Source organism: Nerophis lumbriciformis, linkage group LG11 (genome assembly GCF_033978685.3).
Source record: "Nerophis lumbriciformis linkage group LG11, RoL_Nlum_v2.1, whole genome shotgun sequence".
Taxonomy (NCBI): Eukaryota; Metazoa; Chordata; class Actinopteri; order Syngnathiformes; family Syngnathidae; genus Nerophis; species Nerophis lumbriciformis.
The window spans coordinates 44,035,657-44,058,821 of NC_084558.2; the positions used below are offsets into that span (position 1 = coordinate 44,035,657).

General features: G+C 41.7%; 1 protein-coding gene across 3 annotated transcripts in view; it reads left to right on the forward strand.

Moving 5' to 3' along the window:
• The window catches only part of olfm1b (olfactomedin 1b), a 108,075-nt gene extending 98,191 nt beyond the window's left edge, over positions 1 to 9,884 (forward strand). For 2 of the 3 annotated variants that reach the window (XM_061966507.2, XM_061966508.2), the window contains one exon: positions 8,724 to 9,882. In XM_061966507.2, coding sequence (XP_061822491.1) covers positions 8,724 to 9,398 — 675 coding nt within the window. In that variant the 3' untranslated portion in view covers positions 9,399 to 9,882. Of the gene's footprint in view, positions 1 to 8,723 lie in introns of all 3 variants that reach the window. The other variant, XM_061966506.2, reaches the window with a different exon arrangement.
• The last annotated feature ends 13,281 nt before the right edge of the window (positions 9,885 to 23,165 follow it).

The window sequence follows — 23,165 nt, forward strand, 5'->3', positions numbered from 1 at the left end:
CAAGTATGCAGCTTCAACTCTTCTGGGAAGGCTGTCCACAAGGTTGCGGAGTGTGTTAATAGGAATTTTCCACCAGTCTTCCAAAAGCACATTGGTGAGGTCACACGCTAATGTTGGTCGAGAAGGCCTGGCTCTCAGTCTCCATTCTAAGTCATTGCAATGGTGTTCTATCCGGTTCAGGTCAGGACTCTGTGCAGGCCAGTCAAGTTCCTCCACACCATACTTTGTCATCCATGTCTTTAATAATAATACCTTGGATTTATATAGCGCTTTTCTAAGTACCCAAAGTCGCTTTACATCTAGAACCCATAATTCATTCACATATGGTGGTGGTAAGCTACTTTCATAGCTACAGCTGCCCTGGGGTAGACTGACGGAAGCGTGGCTGCAATTTGCGCCAACGGCCCCTCCAACCACCACCTATCATTCATCATTTAATTCACCGGTGTGAGTGGCACTGGGGGCAAAGGGTGAAGTGTCCCGCCCAAGGACACAACGGTAGCGATTTTTTTGGATGGTAAGAGGCGGGGAGCGAACCTGCAACCCTCAGGTTTCTGGCATGGTTGCTCTACCCACTACGCCATGCTCCCTTTATGGACCTTGCTTTGTGCACTGGTGCACAGTCATGTTGGAAGAGGAAGGGGCCCGCTCCTAACTATTCCCACAAGGTTGGGAGCATGGAGTTGTCCAAAATGTTTTGGTATCCTGGAGCATTCAAAGTTCCTTTCACTGGAAAAACAACCGCACACCATAATTCCTCCCGCACCAAACTTCACACTCGGCACAATGCAGTCTGAAATGTAGCGTTCTCCTGGCAACCTCCAAACCCAGACTCGTCCATCAGATTGCCAGATGGAAAAGCGTGATTCATCAGTCCAGAGAAGGCGTCTCCACTGCTCTACAGTCCAGTGGTGACATGCTTTACACCACTGCATCCCACGCTTTGCGTTGGACTTGGTGATGTATGGCTTAGATGCAGCTGCTCGGCCATGGAAACCCATTCCGTGAAACTCTCTGCGTACTGTACGTGGGCTAATTGGAAGGTCACATGAAGTTTGGAGTCGGCGACCTCTTTGCACTATGCACTACAGCATCCGCTAACTCCTCTCTGTCAGTTTACGTGGCCTACCACTTGGTGGATGAGTTGCTGTTGTTCCCAAATTCTTCCATTTTCTTATAATAAAGCCCACAGTTGACTTTGGAATATTTAGGAGCGAGGAAATTTCACGACTGGATTTGTTGCACAGGTGGCGTCCTATGACAGTTCCACGCTGGAAATCACTGAGAGCGGCCCATTCTTTCACAAATGTTTGTAGAAACAGCCTCCATGCCTAAGTGCTTGATTTTATACACCGGGCCAAGTGATTAGGACACCTGGTTGTCATCATTTGGATGGGTGGCCAAATACTTTTGGCAATATAGTGTATATTTGTGTACATTTTTCAATGTGGTACAGTTCTGTACGATACGCGCTTTATTGTGTTTCCATTGTAAATGCTTAGAAAACATCTCAACTAACCTGCCCCACTGTTTGTTACCCTTAATGCGACTTCACACTCAAACGCAAGCCTGATCTAGGTTGACTTTGCCGCTGATCCAGGGACCGTAGTCCTAAAGATTGTTAGTGCAAAGAGTTGCTCCCTAAGAAAATTCTTAGAATCATGATATTTTCTTGGAATTTCCCTAAAAAGAAAAGAGAAGATCCTATTACCGTATTTTCCGGACTATAAGGCGCACTTAAAGGGGAACATTATCACAATTTCAGAATCGTTAAAACCATTAAAAATCAGTTCCCAGTGGCTTATTATATTTTTCAAAATTTTACCCATCACGCAATATCCCTAAAAAAAGCTTCAAAGTGCCTGATTTTAACCACCCGTCCATTTTCCTGTGACGTCACATAGTGAAGCCAACACAAACAAACATGGCGCATAGAACAGCAAGCTATAGCGACATTAGCTCGGATTCAGACTCGGATTTCAGCGGCTTAAGCGATTCAACAGATTACGCATGTATTGAAACGGATGGTTGTAGTGTGGAGGCAGGTAGCGAAAACGAAATTGAAGAAGAAACTGAAGCTATTGAGCCATATCGGTTTGAACCGTATGCAAGCGAAACCGACGAAAACGACACGACAGTCAGCGACACGGGAGAAAGCGAGGACGAATTCGGCGATCGCCTTCTAACCAACGATTGGTATGTGTTTGTTTGGCATTAAAGGAAACTAACAACTATGAACTAGGTTTACAGCATATGAAATACATTTGGCAACAACATGCACTTTGAGAGTGCAGACAGCCCAATTTTCATCAATTAATATATTCTGTAGACATACCCTCATGTCAGCAGGCCAGGTAAGCTAGTGTCGATATTCTTCTCTTGATCATCTTCGGGACGGTGTGAGCCAAGACATCCAGGGGGTTTAGCTCGCTCGTCTGCGGGAACAAACTGCCGCCATTGCTTGCCGTGCTACCGAGGCCCTTTGTCCCTGAATTGCTCACACACTCCGGCAGATTCAATGGGGGTCTGGCGGCAGATTTCTTTGACTTTATCGTTGGAAATGCATCTGCTTTGAGTGTCGCAGGATATCCACACATTCTTGCCATCTCTGTCGTAGCATAGCTTTCGTCGGTAAAGTGTGCGGAACAAACGTCCAATTTCTTGCCACTTTCGCATCTTTGGGCCACTGGTGCAACTTGAATCCATCCCTGTTGGTGTTGTTACACCCTCCGACAACACACCGACGAGGCATGATGTCTCCAAGGTACGGAAAACAGTCGAAAAAACGGAAAATAACGTAGCTGATTTGACTCGGTGTTTGAGAAAATGGCGGATTGCTTCCTGATGCGACGTCACATTGTGACGTCATCGCTCCGGGAGCGAATATTAGAAAGGCGTTTAATTCGCCAAAATTCACCCATTTAGAGTTCGGAAATCGGTTAAAAATATATGGTCTTTTTTCTGCAACATCAAGGTATATATTGACGCTTACATAGGTCTGGTGATAATGTTCCCCTTTAAAATATTTGTTTTTCCTCAAAACTCGAAAGTGCGCCTTATAACGTTTGGTTGAGCTTACCCACCTCAAAGCTATTTTATTTGGTACATGGTGTAATGATAAGTGTGACCAGTAGATGACCACTATGATGGCAATATGACTCAAGTAAACAACACCAACATTTTATATGTTCCATTGAAAATATAGAACATTACACAAATCTATCAAAATGTTTTAATACGACTTTGGTAAGCTATGAAGCCGCACCGCTTGATGGATTGTCGGTAGGGATGATGTTTGATAAGAAATTATCGAGTTCGAGCCTATTATCGAATCCTCTTATCGAACCGATTCCTTATCGAGTCCAGATAGGTTGTTGTATATGGAAAAAAAAACACACAATATTTGGTTTAACAAAAGCTCACTTGTATTATATAAGAAAAAAATAAAATCTAATAAATAAATAAATATTGACCGTTACCCCCCTAAAAAAATAAAATAAAATAAATAAATAGACTGTTGTTACTTAAAGTATATTAAGTGGGATTTTTCAGAAAAACAAATATATACAGTAACACAAAAACAACCTGTCTCTTTGATCACTATAGGTGTATAAATAATGATATAGTTTTAAAATAAAATCAGTCCCTTGGGCACAAAACTGAAAATAATACAGCTCTCCAAAAAGTGCACTTCTGCTGCTATTTGACATAACTGTTTGTTATGTTTTGACATTTTTTGCACTTTATTTCTTTATTGAAAGAAAATTCTATGAGGAGAAAAGTTCTTTGCAAATGTGGTTACAATGCTAAAAAAAAAATGAAAAGTTAAAGCTAAAAAAAGAAATACACTTTATTGAGTAAACATTATTTCTTTTTAGGGGGAAAGATGTGATGTTATGTGCTAGGCTAGGGCAGTGGTTCTCAAATGGGGGTACGCGTACCCCTGGGGGTACTTGAAGGTATGCCAAGGGTTACGTGAGATTTTTTTTAAATGTCTGTCAAAAAGAACTGTGAAAAGAAATGCAACAATGCAATATTCAGTGTTGACAGCTAGATTTTTGTGGACATGTTCCATAAATATTGATGTTAAAGATGTATTTTTTTGTGAAGAAATGTTTAGAATTAAGTTCATGAATCTAGATAGATCTCTATTACAATCTCCAAAGAGGGCACTTTAAGTTGATGATTACTTCTATGTGTAGAAATCTTTATTTATAATTGAATCCCTTGTTTATTTTTCAACAAGTTTTTAGTTATTTGTATATCTTTTTTCCCCAAATACCGTATTTTTCGGAGTATAAGTCGCACCGGAGTATAAGTCGCACCTGCCGAAAATGCATAATAAAAAAGGAGAAAAACATATATAAGTCGCACTGGAGCCCGGCCAAACTAGGAAAAAAAACTGCGACTTATAGTCCGGAAAATACGGTAGTTCAAGAAAGACCACAACAAATGAGCAATATTTTGCACTGCTATACAATTTAATAAATCAGAAACTGATGACATAGTGCTGTGTTTTACTTCTTTATCTCCTTTTTTCAACCAAAAATGCTTTGCTCTGATTAGGGGGTACTTGAATCAAAAAAATGTTCACAGGGTGTACATCACTGAAAAAAGGTTGAGAACCACTGGGCTAGGGAATATAACAACTACATTACCCAGCATGCAACGGGAGTGACGAGCATGCGCGGTAGCCCCGAAAAGTGTTGTTGCATGTCGCCACGCCGGCAGCTAAGAATGAGGTTATGAGCACGCTGTGAAAGTAAAGGTCAAGAACTCAGCCAACACGCCTCGTCTGCATTATTAGACAGAAAACACATATACAGTGTGATTTTGTTTTGTTAACAAGGAAAGAACAACAAAAGTTAAAAAAGGGAGATATGTTGTATATATATATATGCGCTGCGGTTGCTTTAAGAACGTTGCGACAGCTGCCGTAAAGAAGGTGCGTTGCTAGCCTGGTTGCTATGTTTCCGGTTGGTCGTAAAAGTGTTCGTCGTGTGTTTGTACCCTGCTCAAATCTCTCAGTAAAGTTATTCATTGGATTATACCTTTTGTTTTGAACTTTATTACACCTTGGAGCGCTTTTTCCGGTCCATTGTTTTTCCTGCTTTCGCTATCTGCGCCTAATGACTGAGCTACGTGACGTCATTTCTTGTGATGTCTCACAGAGCATTTCTGGTCGGGACGGGATTCGTTCCCAGGGATTCGAATAAAGAACCAACTCTTTTTCTTTACTATAGTGGTCTTGATAACGGGTACCGGTTCTCAAAAAGGGATTCGAGTCAGAGGACTCGGTTCTTTTCTTATCGAACAACCGGGAAAATAGGTTTCGAGTATCATCCCTAATTGTCGGCGCATTAAACATACGAGTATGTTTATCTGACTAATATTTGAATGTTACTATTGGCGGTTTGGACCTTCCAGTATGTCCGACATACGTCCGACTGACCCGCCAGAAACCCGCTGCTCCGTAAAGATTGCCGGTTGCCGACTGATGACATTGAGCTGTCTCTTCAAATTAGCGCTCAAGAGTGCGCACATCTGCCAAGATCTCAATTCCCCTGTATGCTCCCGTGGCTGTGTCGAGAAAGGTCAGTGTTTGGCGGGCTTGAACCCGAAGCGCTGTTCAGAGGGCACAATCACCCGGGCTGCCGTGCCACCACCGATGCCACTCTATCTGCTCTGAAGGTTTTATTTAGCCACCATCAATCCCACGCCACGCACTGAGAGGCATTCGCAGGATTCATAGGCTCTATTTTGCTGATCAATAAATAGATACCAGTGGGTGTGACAGATGGAAATGCCACTTTGATGTATTTTTGTGTGGTGGTGGTGCTTAGAGCTGTTGGCCCCGCCTCCTCCTGATGTTCACTCAACTCACTCACCTTTTCTAAAGTCAGAATTCTCAACTAAAGACGATCTACAGTAGGGAAGAGATTAATATGGCCCTGTTGCAATGCAGTCTGTTGAAAATGATGGGAAGTGCCACTCTACATGGCAACTGATGCTGTGGTCAAAGTTGGAATTGCCACAAAATATATTTTAAGACAGTCTTACTAAACTGCCATATGGCGGATGAAGTGGAAAGTGCACCCTAAGCACACCCAACCAATTCGTCATGGTTCATGTTTCAGGTAAACCATGAAAAATGGTGCCTTCCTATTGTAGGCTTATTCAATCAACACTTAAGTGGGTGATCCTAACCCAGGGGTCGGCAACCCGCGGCTCTTTGATCACTCTGATGCGGCTCAGCAGCTTACTTGCTGAACCCCCCAATTTTCCCGTGAGACTTCCGGATTTCAGTGCCTCTCGCAGAAAACTCCCGGGATTAATATTCACCGATTTTCACCCTTATGGCTATAATAAGGGCGTGCCATGATGGTACAACATTTGGCGCCCTCTACAATCTGTATTAACAGCGTGCCAGCCTAACACTTGTTATACAATATACATCTTCTGCTTACACACGTACGTGACAGCAAGGCATACTTGCTCAACAGCCACACAGGTTACACTGACAGTGGTCATATAAAACAACTTTAACACCCTTACTAATAATGCACTTTGAACCAAAACCAAACAAGAATGACAAACACATTTCGGGAGAACATCTGCACCTTAACATAACATAAACACAACAGAACAAACACCCAGAATCCCATGCAGCCCTGACTCTTCCGGGTTACATTATACACCCCTGCTACCACCAAACCCCGCCCCCACCCCAACCCTGCTCCCTCACACATCATTTTTTGCGGCTCCCATTGTTTTCTATAATTTGTGAAACTGGTCAAAATGGCTCTTTGACTGGTAAAGGTTGCCGACCCCTGTCCTAACCGCTAGCGGGCCAATAGTGAATAGTTTGGCCCGCGAAACATCCCAAGTTTGATAAGGAATCTTACTTAATCATACAAGTCTGACAGTATAATTGCTGCAAGTTTGCTGCCATCTTGTGGACAACGTGAGTAATTCAGGTTTGATTGATTGATTGATCGAAACTTTTATTAGTAGATTGCACAGTACAGTACATATTCCGCACAATTGACCACTAAATGGTAACACCCCAATAAGTTTTTCAACTTGTTTAAGTCGGGGTCCACGTTAATCAATTCAAGGTTAATTGCACTTTGAAGTAAATGCAGCAGAGCATTTACATGTATGACCCAAACCGAACAAACTGTTCTACTCGTGGCGCAAATGAACACAAAAAGTCACCCCGTTTTAGTCAGAGTGAAACAATCTGCTCACCAAACGTTGTGGGTTTTTAAAAAAAAACGTCCAATCACAAACACATACTTCAAAATGACACCCATTTAAATCCCCTGCAATGCTTGGTGGGAAAAATGCCAAACACTCTCTCCCACACTTATCCATGTTTGGCGCATTTTAGCTGCTTGATATTTCTGAGTGATCACAAAACGTGAAAGTAGTCACAGAAGTAAACAAGGCAGAAGTTAAAGTTGCACATACTTTTAATATCCAATTATAGTAATTGTTAATTATACACCCATTGTATTGAAATATGTATGTATTTTTATGTATATATGTATATACATATACGAAACCCATAACCAGTGAAGTTGGCACGTTGTGTAAATGGTAAATAAAAAAAAGAATACAATGATTTGCAAATCTTTTTCAACTTATATTCAATTGAATAGAAAGACTGCAAAGACCAGATACTTAACGTTCGAACTGAGAAACTTCACTTTTTTAATGCAAATAATCGATAACTTAGAATTTAATGGCAGCAACACATTGCAAAAAAGTTGTCACAGAGGCATTTTTACCACTGTGTTACATGGCCTTTCCTTTTAACAACACTCAGTAAACGTTTGGGAACTGAGGAGACACATTTTTTAAGCTTTTCAGGTGGAATTCTTTCCCATTCTTGCTTGATGTACAGCTTAAGTTGTTCAACAGTCCGGGGGTCTCCGTTGTGGTATTTTAGGTTTCATAATGCGCCACACATTTTCAATGGGAGACAGGTCTGGACTACAGGCAGGCCAGTCTAGTACCCGCACTCTTTTACCATGAAGCCACGCTGTTGTAAAGCATGGCTTGGCATTCTCTTGCTGAAATAAGCAGGGGCGTCCATGATAACGTTGCTTGGATGGCAACATATGTTGCTCCAAAACCTGTATGTACCTTTCAGCATTAATGGTGCCTTCACAGATATGGAAGTTACCCATGCCTTTGGCACTAATACACCCCCATACCATCACAGATGGTATGGGGCTTATTAGTGATTCCCAGAGCCCAAAAAAAGTCTGCGGGCTATAGAGCGTTTTCTATTCGAGCTCCAGTATACACATATACATATATATATATACATATATATATATATATATATATATATATATATACACATATATATATATATATATATATATATATATATATATATATATATACATACATACATATGTGTATGTATATATATATGTATATGTGTATGTATATATATATATATATATATATATATATATATGTATGTGTATATATATATATATATATATATATATATATATATATATATATATATATATATATATATATATATATATATATATATATATATATACATATATATATATATATATATATATATATACATACATACATACATACACATATACATATATATATACATATACATATATATATATACATATAAGTTTGGACACCACTGTCCTAATTCTTTTGTGTGCATCTTTTAGGTCTGGTACATGGACGGTTACCACAACAACCGTTTTGTGCGGGAGTACAAGTCCATGCAGGACTTCATGACGTCGGACAACTTCACGTCCCACCGGCTGCCCCACCCGTGGTCCGGAACCGGTCAAGTGGTCTACAACGGCTCCATCTACTTCAACAAGTTCCAGAGCCACGTCATCATCAAGTTTGACTTCCGCACCTCCTCCATCAGCAAGTCCCGGCAGCTGGACTACGCCGGCTTCAACAACGCGTACCACTACGCCTGGGGCGGCCACTCCGACATCGACCTGATGGTGGACGAGGGGGGCCTGTGGGCCGTCTACGCCACCAACCAGAACGCCGGCAACATCGTGGTCAGCAAGTTGAACCCCAACACGCTGCAGATCGTTAAGAGCTGGAGCACCAATCACCCCAAGAGGAGTGCCGGGGAGTCCTTTATGATCTGCGGCACGCTCTACGTCACCAACGGGTACTCTGGCGGTACCAAGGTCTACTACGCCTACTCTACCAACTCCTCTACGTACGAGTACATAGACATCGCCTTTCAGAATAAGTACTCGCACATTTCCATGTTGGACTACAACCCGCGAGACCGTGCCCTCTACGCCTGGAACAACGGGCACCAGGTGCTCTACAACGTCACGCTGTTCCACGTCATCCGCTCCGAGGAACTGTAACCACCGACGTCGATGGGATCAAAATATCTTTGGAAGACTCCGTCAGCAAAAATATCCTACTAATAAAAACCAAGAGACTGAATGTGCACATAGGGGACTTTTACGAAAAAGATGTCGAAAAAGATCTTGGTATAGAACAGGGGTGTCAAACTCATTTTAGAGCAGGGAAAAATCAGTGGTAAAATCACAGCACGATAACTTAAAAATAAAGACAACTTCTGATTGTTTTCTTTGTTTAAAAATAGAACGAGCACATTCTGAAAATTGTCGGAGGCAGATATTTACATATATCCGAATTTAAGTGTTACTTCTTTTTATTCCATAATCATATTACAAAACAGCTAGTGTTTTTCTTCCAAATGTGGTCTTTTGGTTGTCTGCAAAACTGTGTGCTTAACCTTGAGTGAGGAATGTTAGAGAGAGAGATAATAAGCATGTGTTTTGACTAGAGAGACATGACTGCCAGGGGGGGAGGAAGAGAGACTTAAGAGGAGAGGGGGTTTGGTCAAGGGGGCAGACCATCTTAGCGGGGCGATTGAATGTTCTATGCTGGACTGGTCTCAATGTATATATGCAAAGCTTTGCATATATACATTGAGACTGGTCATCAAACGCAACAAAATGTACAAATCATAATGTTGTTGGTTTTTTTTTTACACTTACATGTTGCAGTTAATAGTATTCTACCTTAATTTGTCGTTATTTATACTTTCTAAATAAATTATGTGATAATGTTCATCAGTCAACTCACTGGTGTTCATTTTCAATCTATAAAGATTTTAAAAAATTGGTAATACTTTAGTACGGGGAACATATTCACTAGAGATGTCCGATGATATCGGACTGCCGATATTATCGGCCCGATAAATGCTTTAAAATGTGATATCGGAAATTATCAGTATCTGTTTAAAAAAGTTAAATTTATGACTTTTTAAAACGCCGCTGTGTACACGGACGTAGGGAGAAGAACAGAGCGCCAATAAACCTTAAAGGCACTGCCTTTGCGTGGCGGCCCAATAACATAATATCTACGGCTTTTCACACACACACAAGTGAATGCAAATCATACTTGGTCAAAAGCCATACAGGTCACACTGAGGGTGGCCGTACAAACAACTTTAACACTGTTACAAATATGCGCCACACTGTGAACCCACACCAAACAAGAATGACAAAACACATTTCGGGAGAACATCCGCACCGTAACACAACAAACACAACAGCACAAATACCCAGAAGCCCTTGCAGCACTAACTCTTCCAGGACGCTACAATATACACCCCCCTCCCCCCAACCCCACCCACCTTATAAATAATGCACTTTGGTGACTTCAATAATAAATATGGCAGTGCCATGTTGGCATTTTTTTTTTCCATAACATGAGTTGATTTATTTTGGAAAACTTTGTTACATTGTTTAATGCATCCAGCGGGGCATCACAACAAAATTAGGCATAATAATGTGTTAATCCCACGACTGTATATATCGGTATCGGTTGATATCGTAATCGGTATTTAAGAATTGGACAATATCGGCAAAAAAGCCATTATCGGACATCTCTAATATTCACCATTAATTAGTTGCTTACTGACATGCAAATTAGTAACATATTGGCTCTTAATTAGTCATTATTAAGTACGTATTAATGCCTTATTCTGCATGGCCTTATTATAGAACAACCCTAACCAAATAACTCTAAATTAAGTCTTTGTTACTTAGAATATGTTCCCCATACTAAAGTGTTACCAAAAAATTATATCAAAATCAAATTACAGGATGTTATTTATGTGGTTTGCTCATTTTCCCTCGACCGGTGCACTAACATCATGTGGCTTATAATTTTTTATACAAAGAATTGCTATTGTGACATCTAGTGGACACATTTAGAACAGCAGTTTCTTTCACTGAAAAATTCCGCGGGCCGGATAAAACCTGGTCCGGCTCGCGGGCCTTACGTTTGACACCCCTGGTATAGAATGTCATAATATCGGACTGTTGGATTTAAAGAAAAAAGCAATTTTGTATATTTAACAAAAAAAAAAAAAAAAGCTCTTAATATGAATACTAGTTACCTGATAGTTGACGTTCTTTTGATAGCTCATTTTGTTGGAATGAAACACTTTGATTGTTTACCGCATAGAAAATGATTGTACAAGTAGGCTACATATATATATATATATATATATATATATATATATACACAGTATATATCAAATTTAAAAGAATACGAAAGAACAGATGCCAAAAAACATGCCTTTTTTATAACGGTTTTGTCGACCCACGCTCGTCCAACGGCTGTGATTTCCCCGCGGCAGGCGAGTCTGGAAGCAAAGACTATTGTCGGACCGCTCGGTGCGACGCAAGGTGGAACTTGTCGGAGGATCATACCTGGTGCGTTTTGTCATATCGTTTTCATCGGGCACAGTAGCAAATAAAGTCTGTGAAGAACAATGACAGCAACAATAACAAAAAGACTTCCACTCAAAAACGACCCGAGGGCCCATGACTGTTGGAGGAGATCACCTTCCCCGTGTTGGTGTACGTGCGGAAAAAGGATTTGTTTTTGTTTTTTGTTTTTTTTGCATGAGTGTTTTTTAGCGCTATGGTTTACGCTACTGAATGTCTTTTGCTGTGCGGTACTATTTAAAAAAAAAAAAAAAACATGTTGGGACTTCACTTTGGGAATTGGGGGACTTTTGATTTTTATTCTATCTCTCAGCTTTTTTTTATATTTAATTATTGGTTTGTTTGATTTGTACTTTTCTCCAGTCCTTGTATCACTGTGACTGTCGGCACAGTAATCTTTGTTTATTTAGGTCTGACTGCATGGGTGGAATCCGTTAAGCAAAGGAAAAAAACCACAAAAAAAAAACATGACAGAATGTATGTAGTCGGGATTTATATTTGGTTATATTTTATTCAAAGGATGTTCCCGTTTTATATCACGTATTCGCTTGTGAAGGACAATGCTGTGTTCAATGTAATCCCTCGGACAAACGCCCCCTTTTTTTTTCCTCTCTCTTCCTTTTGAGTTGTATTGGACGTGTTGTACCTGAAATGAGATAGTTACCTGATTTGTGTCAATAAAAAAGAGAAATAGCGTGTTTAGAATCATCGTTTTCCAAATATTTACAGGCTTCTAATGAGATTTATTATGAAAACACAGCAATTTGCATGCCGGGTAATTAAAGATGCTACTTTGCACAGAAATGGTTATAGTATATTTACTACAACCCGTGTTGTTGGTTTGTCAGTTAGTGAGCAACATTAGGCGGATTTTCACAACACTTTTAGTAAGGGACTAGGTTAAGGTTTTCATTGTATATTAGTGTGACCCCTCCGCCCCTTTTAAGGGGACGGGCAATATGTGCATTCGTATAGTTAGGAGGAGATGCCTCGTTAAAGGGGAACATTATCACCAGACCTATGTAAGCGTCAATATATACCTTGATGTTGCAGAAAAAAGACCATATATTTTTTTAACCGATTTCCGAACTCTAAATGGGTGAATTTTGGCGAATTAAACGCCTTTCTAATATTCGCTCTCGTTGTGACGTCACATCAGGAAGCAATCCGCCATTTTCTCACTTTCGTCGGTGTGTTGTCGGAGGGTGTAACAACACGAACAGGGACGGATTCAAGTTGCACCAGTGGCCCAAAGATGCGAAAGTGGCAAGAAATTGGACGAAATTTGTTCAAAATACGAGGCTGTGGGGAAAGCCGACGAAATGGTCAGTCGCTTGTTCCGCACACTTTACCGACAAAAGCTATGCTACGACAGAGATGGCAAGAATGTGTGGATATCCTGCCACACTCAAAGCAGATGCTGACATCAACTCCAAAACTGGACAGATCAGCTTTCAGGAAAAGAGAGCAGATGAGGGTATGTCTACAGAATATATTGATTGATGAAAACTTTATTCATTACTCGCGGTTTTACGTAAATTAATATACATAAACTGTGTTTACCAATAATTTAGCTTAAAAACATTTAAATGCAGACAGCCCTGAAATGGGCTGTCTGCACTTTCAAAGTGCATGTTGTTGCCAAATGTATTTCATATGCTGTAAACCTAGTTCATAGTTGTTAGTTTCCTTTAATGCCAAACAAACACATACCAATCGTTGGTTAGAAGGCGATCGCCCAATTCGTCCTCGCTTTCTCCCGTGTCGCTGGCTGTCGTGTCGTTTTCGTTGGTTTCGCTTGCATACGGTTCAAACCGATATGGCTCAATAGCTTCGGTTTCTTCTTCAATTTCGTTTTTGCTGCCTGCCTCCACACTACAACCATCCGTTTCAATACATGCGTAATCTGTTGAATCGCTTAAGCCGCTGAAATCCGAGTCTGAATCCGAGCTAATGTCGCTATATCTTGCTGTTCTATGCGCCATGTTTGTTTGTATTGGCATCACTATGTGACGTCACAGGAAAATGGACGGGTGTTTATAACGATGGTTAAAATCAGGCACTTTGAAGCTTTTTTTAGGGATATTGTGTGATGGGTAAAATTTTGAAAAAACTTCGAAAAATAAAATAAGCCACTGGGAACTGATTTTTAATGGTTTTAACCCTTCTGAAATTGTGATAATGTTCCCCTTTAAGCAGGAAAAATTCAACTGATTTGAGCCAGGTTTCGCTGAGACCAATGACGTTAAGATTGTTGTCTCTACTGACCTCATTAACTAATAACGTTTTGGGAGACAATGATCGGATGTTTAAAAAGCCCATTTTTATAGGTAGTGGGCTGTTTTGAGGAATTTTTGTTAATGTTATCCGTAGTAGTGATATTAATAACGTTAACCTACTCAGTGGCCTAGTGTTTAGAGTGTCCGCCCTGAGATCGGTAGGTTGTGAGTTCAAACCCCGGCCGAGTCATACAAAAGACTGTAAAAATGGGACCCATTACCTCCCTGCTTGGCACTCAGCATCAAGGGTTGGAATTGGGGGTTAAATCACCAAAAATGATTACCGGGCGCTGCCACCGCCGCTGCTCACTCCTCACTCACCTCCCTGTGATCAAGGGTGATGGGTCAAATGCAGAGAATAATTTCGCCACACCTAGTGTGTGTGTGACAATCATTGGTACTTTAACTTAAACTTGAACTTTAAATAATTTCTACGACGTTTACGTTTCTGTGTGTTAGGGCTGTCAATCAATGAGAATATTTAGCATGATTAATTACCGTTCATAAAGAACTCAAAAATTAATCACAGATACATATACTTTTTTGTCATTAATAATTATATAAATGTTTGAGTTTTTATTACCATGAATGGACAATTAGTTTGCTTTAATTAAATGTTTTTTAAACATTAAAAAAAAAATGTTTTAACTGCTCAATACAAAATGAACATGAGGCAATAAAAATATGACCTGCACTGCGTTGTTGTCTTGCCATATTTTGTAGGAATACCGAATTTGTATTCTTGCTGTAGGAGAACTTGCATTTAGAGGAGGAGCTACACTTCCAAGTTCCGATGCCAGTTTCACTAGCATCTCACCAAATCTAAGCTTATGAGTCTATGAATGCGAATTTTGCGACCGATCAATATGAAGGACTACAAGGGGCTGCAGATAAGTCGGATGCCCCGAATGTCATAGAGACTGAGGAAGCACCCCGCCGACACGCACATAAATGCAATTTTTTGGGGGCACAAAAAATGTTAACTTTGCCCAGTGACCCAAACTTTAACCAAGTTTGCCCTGTCTCCCAAGATTCGTTCTACAGAAAATGAACATGTCAAAAACACTTCGAAGTACTCATGACCTTGTCTATGGATGTTCTCATTTATCGAGGTCATTGTATTCTCAGGGCATTCAATCGATCGCAAATGGACTCTATAGTTTGTCTTAGAAGACGGTTCGTGCAGGTAGGCTTCATCAGTTAATGCTCACAGATTTAGATTGGTCAGGTCTAGTCTTTGGTCAGATCTGACCAATCTAGGTCTAAGACTTGATCTGACCAATCTTACCTTCTCTTCTCACTCCATGCTAAAAATGAACCGCAAGACATCAAGATGGCGTAACCAAACATGATAGTCGATACTGTTACCTGATTAGCTGTTAGCGCGACACTCCCACTGATCAGTCATCACTTCATTGGCAAGTGCCAATGGTTCTTCGACAAAGAAAACAAAAAATACAGTATATTGAACGCTTTATTGAACATATTTTATATTGATATCGATTCTATCGCGTTTTATCGCCCAGCCCCATACGCAGTAATCCACTGTTTTCCTGTGATACACTCATGTAAGTCCAGACTCAAAACTTAACAAACATACATGTCAGCTTTCAGCATTTAGACAATTAATAATGCCAATGTTTTCAAAACTTCCACAAATTCTGCTATTATATAAACAGGTAAACCCCCAAACTATTTAGTGGATCTATTTTATATCAGTTTAGATGTAAAATGACTTCAGTCCTATTGCAATTCATTGTCCACGCCCTCGGAAGGAACTTTTTCATATAGTTTGACTTAGGGTCAGTCTGATGGAACGAGTAGATATAGTAACAGTTTCTTCTTCATTGAATATTTGAACTTGCAAAGTATTTCAAACAGCTTGAAGACGAAAAACAAAGAAATACTCGCATACAGTACTCAACTCTAGGGCGTACCAGAAAATGTCTTTGAAGGACTGCTCAGTACTCATGCTGCGTACTGTATACACTCGCAGTGGAAAGCCTAACCAAATCAGGATGTAGTCCGAACGGGACCGCGCGGTTTTAGGGGAGGCGTTTGTTTGTTTTAGTGGAGGACGCACCATACTATTGAGACCTGGCGTCAAATAGAATGGAGGCTAATTCCAACCTAAAGAGTGTTCTCAGACAAAAAGACCAAACAGACAAACCGAAACGATCTCAACCTATTCTCAAACTTTAAATGGGTAAGAGGCCCGGCCCGCTGGCTTGGAGCCGGGCGTGGAATGCAGTGAGCCGAGTGGGCCACTTTTGGTAAGCAGAACTGGCGCTGTGGGATGAACCAAGAGACCAAACAGACGAACCGAAACGATCTCAACCTATTCTCAAACTTTAAATGGGTAAGAGGCCTGGCTCGCTGGCCTGGAGCCGAGCGTGGAATGCAGTGAGCCGAGTGGGCCACTTTTGGTAAGCAGAACTGGCGCTGTGGGATGAACCGGTTTGTCTTAGAAGACGTGTCGCCTCTCATCCAAATAGGCTTCATCAGTTCATATTCACAGACTTAGGTTGGTCAGATATAGTCTTCAACTTATGCTTCGATCAAAAACTAGATCTGACCAAATCTAAGCTTATGAGTCTATGAATGCGAATTTTGCGACCGATCAATATGTTGGAGTACGAGGGGCTGCACATAACAGTCGTATGCCCCGACTGTCATAGAGACTGAGGAAGCACCCCGCCGACACGCACATCCTTGCAATTTTTTGGGGCAAAAACAAATTTAAACTTTGAGAACTCTGCCGAGTGACCCAAACTTTAACCAAGTTTGCCTTGTATTCCAGGATTCTTTCTACAGAAAATAAACACAGTATTCATGACCTTGTGTATGGATGTTCTCATTCACCCAGGTCATTGTATTCTGAGGGCATTCAATCGATCGCAAATGGACTCTATAGTTTGTCCAGGTAGGCTTCATCAGTTCATGCTTACAGGATTAGATTGATCAGATCTAGTCTTAGGTCAGTTTTGACAAAATACTTAAGATTGGTCTGATCTAGTCTTTGGTCAAATCTGACCAATCTAGGTCAAAGACGAGATCTGACCAATCTAAGTCTTTTGTCAGATCCAACCTAAGTCTAAGACTACAGCTGACCAATCTAAGTCTTTGGTCAGATCTGACCTAAGTCTAAGACGAGATCTGACCAATCTAAGTCTATGAGCATGAACTGATAAAGCCTACCTGTGTGAGAGGCAAAACGTCTTCTCCGACAAACCAAACAGTCCATGTTATGACCTGTCACTCTAGGTCATATTCTGTTTTGTATTTGTTATTATTCTCCTGAGTCTTGTGTTCATTTCTGTCCAAGCGCTCCCTTTGTTGACATTTTCTACACCTGCCTCTGGTTAGGGGTCTTGTTCGCTCTACGCGACTGTTACGTTTGGTTGCCAGCTACACTGTAAGTTCATACCTGTTTTCATGTTATGTTGCTAAGCTAAGTTAGCCTCGAGCTTTCCCAGCACAACACTGGTTAAATTGAGTTTCGCATTTGGAGAATAAATCATCATCTCACCTGCAAACTGACCCTCAACACCAAAGTCAGATTCTTTAACTCCAACATCAAAGCAGTCCTCTTATATGGAGCGCAGACCTGGAGAACCACAGCTGACACCGTCAAAAAAGTGCAGGTCTTCACTAACAGCTGCCTGCGGAAGATTCTCTACATCCGATGGCCAGACACCATCAGCAATACTGAAGTCTGGCAATGAACAAATCAGCTTCCCGCGGAAGTGGAAATTAAGGAACGCAGATGGCGTTGGATAGGCCACACTCTGCGTCAGCCCACAAATACTATTACTAGACAAGCCCTAGTATGGAACCCACAGGGCAAGCGGAAAAGGGGCCGTCCCAGAAACACCTGGCGCATAGACCAGGAGGCAGACACGAAGAGCATGAAGATGACCTGGACCCAACTGGAGAGAACGGCCCAAGACAGAAATGCCTGGAGATTACTTGTTGACGGCCTTAGGCGTAAGTAAGTAAGTAAGTCACCTGCACGCTGCTTCCTGCCGTCCTTCCGCATCCATGACCACCACAAACCATGCGACCAGAATGCAACAGTCTAGCTGACACCGTCAAAAAAATGCAGGTCTTCACTAACAGCTGCCTGCGGTAGATTCTCTACATCCGATGGCCAGACACCATCAGCAATACAGAAGTCTGGCAATGAACAAATCAGCTTCCCGCGGAAGTGGAAATTAAGAAACGCAGATGGCGTTGGATAGGCCACACTCTGTGTCAGCCCACAAATACCATTACTAGACAAGCCCTAATATGGCGAAGAGACCTGGAGGCAGACACGAAGAGCATGACGATGACCAACTGGAGAGGGTTAGGGTTAGGCCCAAGACAGAAATGCCTGGAGACGACTTGTTGACAGCCTATGCCCCAGCAGGGTTAGTAGGCGTAAGTAAGTAAGTCACCTTCACGCTGCTTCCTGCCGTCCTTCCGCATCCGCCACAAACCATGCGACCAGAATGCGACAGTCCAGTTGCGATCGACTGAATGCCCTTAGAATACAACGACCTGGATGAAAGAGAACATCTATAGACAACCTACCGAGTGATTTGAAGTGTTTTTGACACGTTGATTGGCTTTGGCAAAGTATCCTGGAAGACGGGGCTAGCTGGGTTGAAGTTTGGGTCAATGAGCAGAGTTCTAGAAATTTTAAATTTTTGTTCCAGAGTGTTTAATTGTTAGCGTTCTTGGAATATCCCCCTTATATGTCTTCTTCACCAGCATCGGACCTCGTCTATGATGTCCTTTGTTTCCTGAAAAGCTGTCCTTTTGGTTGATGCAACGTTTTCCCCTGATACGCACTCCATTTCGCCTTCCCCGCCCGCCGCTTCGTCCTCCATTCCCCGGCTGTCAATCTCACCCATTCTCTACGGCCTCACTCTCCCCCCCCGGCCGCCTCTTAGTCCCTCTGATGTTTCAATCGATGAATAAATGATTGCTTCTATTTTCACTGGGAGTGCGTGGCCAACACAAGCTGCTTTGCGCCCTGGAACGCGGTAGAGATATGATTCGGGGGGATGAAATTGAAAAAAGAGAGAAAAAAAAAGAAAACGAGGCGGTGAGCGTTGTCAGTGGGAAGATCTCAAAGCTTGTGACTGAATGAGCTGTCAGTCAGGAAGCTGAATACATTAGCATTTGGTTTTCGCTGAGATCGGCGCGTCAGGACCAACACTCCCTGACAGTTGCGTTTCGTTCCACCCGTCACTGCGTCGTGTTTATTTGTCAGGCAAACAGGTGCAGTAGGCTAATTAGCTCGTGTACACTTTGACCTCGGAGCAGTGCCACTGCGGCGGCAGCAGTTTGGGGAGTGAAAGGACGGACGCGGCGAGAGGTTTCACCTTGCTTGGACCAGCTCGAGGGAGCACAACAACAATTCCCCCCCCAAGGACGACACCACTTATCAGTAATAGAAAGCTACAAAGCAACAAAGAGGTTGTGTGGCGTTGCAGCGAGTCTACCCTAACGCACAAAAATGGATGTCACAGTGTCATTGCGAACATTTTGCTTTGACCCTTGGTGGGGCGGCTTTTAAAGGGGAACTGCATTTTTTTGTTGTTGCAACAACCGCATCAACGGAGGCATTACTTGGCTGCAACCAGCAGGGGGGAACTTGATTGAGCTCATGTGTAGCCAACATGATGTCAGCTATCGTTGAGCTGTCACAGGCCCATCCTGAGTAGCTTCGAAACCTCCATGCATTTTCGAAAACAGTGGTTCGCAAACCTTTTTTCACCAAGTAACACTTCAGTAAACACTTGGCTCTCCAAGTACCACCGTCATGACCGACATTAAAAGAGAGTAGCTTAGTAGGTCTAAGTATCCATTAAAAACAAGACAGAGGTTTTATTCAACAAGTACCGTATTTTCCGGACCATTGTCCGACCACTGCCGATGAGCGGGTCTGTTCAGGTCTATTTTCATACAAAAGGCACACCGGATTATAAGGCGCATTAAAGGGGTCATATTATGATGTTTTATCTAAATTTAAAACACTATCTTGTGGTCTACGTAACATGTACTGTTGGTTCTTTGGTCAAAATGTGGCAAAGACTATGTTTTACAGACCATTTTCAAGTAGCTTTCTGAGCATCTCTTCAGGATGCGCCGTTTTGTGGGCAGTCTTACCTATGTGGTTCACCTTCGGCAGCGTCTTCTCCCCGTCGTCTTTATTGTAGCGGTGTAGCGTGCAAGGACGGGCGTGGAAGAAGTGTCAAAAGATGGAGCCAACTGTTTTTAATGACATTCAGACTTTACTTCAATCAATAACGGAGCGGCATCTCCTCATCCGTGGCTCACTAGTGCAACATCAACGGTCTCGTGAAAAACCGTCCGACCGGAACCGTCTAATAACTAAAGTTCCATGGGTGAATTATGTAAACCCACTACAGTTTTTAGCGCTTTGATAGCTAGTCTACTGACAGATATAAGTAAGAACTTTACGGTACTTTATATTAGAAATGGCAACAGCGGAGGGATGAATGCCACATAAGAAGGTAGAAAAAAAGAAGAAGCTTATGACTACGGTGTCGGCACAAACTACAATGGCGGACCTGCGCACATTTTCAGGACGTATGCAGATCCCAAATATACATCAGCAGGTACCAGAAGGTAAGAAAAGTTGGTCTTGTATAATATTGTGAAACAAAACGCCAGGTAATATGTCTGCAAATAGGTGCCATTTTGCGGTCCTTATACACACACCATAATAATACTCGTATGTTTAATGCGCCGACAATCCATCAAGTGGTGCGGCTTCATAGCTTACCGAAGTCGCACTAAAAACATTTTGACAGATTTTTGAGCGCCGTGTGTAACGTTCTATATTCTCAATGGAACATTTAAAGTTTTGGTGTTGTTTACTGGCGTCATCTTGCAGTTTACACTTATCTCTTATGTATGACTGCCATCTACTGGTCACACTTATCATCAGTGCTGGGTTAGTTACTGAAAACCAGTAACTTGTTACAGTTACTAGTTACTTTATTTCAAAAGTAACTCAGTTACTAACTCAGTTACTTACACCAAAAAGTAATGTGTTACTGTGAAAAGTAACTAGTTACTTCTTTTTTTTGTAATTAAAGGCTCCCATTAATGCCCTTTTAGCCTTCATTTCAGTACTGTTATTGGAGAATAATACAATCTGCCGCTGTGTGTCTCTCTTTACTAGCTTCGTCGAAGCATGTTGCTTTTGTAGCTGTTTCAGCAGATTTGAATTGCTGTTTTGGGCAGTAGTGAAGTAAAGTGAAGTGAATTATATTTATACAGCACTTTTCTCTAGTGACTCAAATATTCACTATATTCAATATTCAATATCTAAGTTACATTTAAACCAGTGTGGGTGGCACTGGGAGCAGGTGGGTAAAGTGTCTTGCCCAAGGACACAACGGCAGTGACTCGGATGGTGGAAGCGGGGATCGAAATTGGAACCCTCAAGTTGCTGGCACGGCCACTCTACCAACCGAGCTATACCGCTGTGTACCTCTCTTTACTAGCTTCGCCGAAGCATGTTGCTTTTGTAGCTGTTTCAGCAGATTTGAATTGCTGCTTTGGGCAGTAGATAGGATCTTTGATCCAAGACAACTTACATTTAACTAAAATGTTCGACAAAAGAAAAGTAGTGAGAATATCTCCATGTTAAGAAACTCGGCTTCGGGTTTGCCATGATGTCTTGTTAGTAAACACAGACACACACCCCCGCCTCACACACACCCACACGCAGCGCGCCTCTTCCTTGTGACACAGGAACATCAGATGGACGACACCGCAGCAATAAAACACACTCAGATCTTCTCAGTTTATAGCCGATACTACATAAAAAATTACGTAAAATAACGCAGTAACACATCATGTAGTAACGGTAACTGAGTTACTGAATATAAAAAATAACGTGTTAGACTACTAGTTACCACCGAAAATTACACCCAGTTTGGCCAGTAACACTGTGTTTGGATATAGGAAAATAAAACACTGTACTTTAATGGAGTGATTCTTCTACGTACCACTAGATGGAGCCCGCGTACCACTAGTAGTACACGTACCACAGTTTATCCTCATTAGGGTCGCCGGTAAACTGGAGCCTATACCACAGGAGTGTCAAACTTACTTTTATTGAGGGCCACATTGCAATTATGGCTGCCCTCTGAGGGCCGTTTGTAACAGTGAATGCACAGTATACAAATTAAGCATATAATAGCCTCATAACATAATTTGCAAAAGAAACGGTTTTCGATTATTTTATTTTTTTACTTACAGATCAATGGATACAATTATAGACAAGCAGATATTTAAGTATTTGTACGTCAAAATTGAGAGTAATAATACATTTTAGCCAGCCTTTCATAGGCCACATATGTTGTGGCAAGCCAAAATAAAATTATTTGGCTGCCCACATAAAATGACATGACAGGCCACCTTAAATGATGTGGCAGGGCCTAATTTGGCCTTGAGTTTAACACCTGTGCTACATACCAGTATAGAAATGTCCACAGATTCGAATCCAGACCTCACTGTGAGATCTACATGCTAACCATGACATGACGTCACGAACCACACTAAATGACATGACGGGCCACTTCAATGAGGTGACAAACCACACTAAATGACATGACGAACCACACTAAATGACATGGCGGGCCACTTGACTGATGTGACGAACCACGCTAAATGACATGGTGGGCCACTTTACTGACGTGACGAACCACACTAAATGATATGACGGGCCACTTTAATGACGTGACAAACCACCCTAAATGACATGGCAGACCACTTTACTGATGTGACGAACCACACTAAATGACATGGCGGGCCACTTTAATGACGTGACGAACCACACTAAATGACATGGCGGGCTACATTTAATTACATGATGAGCACCACTAAATTACATGGTGGGCCATTTTAATGAGGTGACGAACCACACTAAATGATATGGCAGGCCACTTTAATGACGTGACGAACCACAATAAATGACATGGCGGTCCACTTTACTGATGTGACGAACCACACTAAATGACATGGCGGGCCATTTTAATGACGTGACGAACCACAC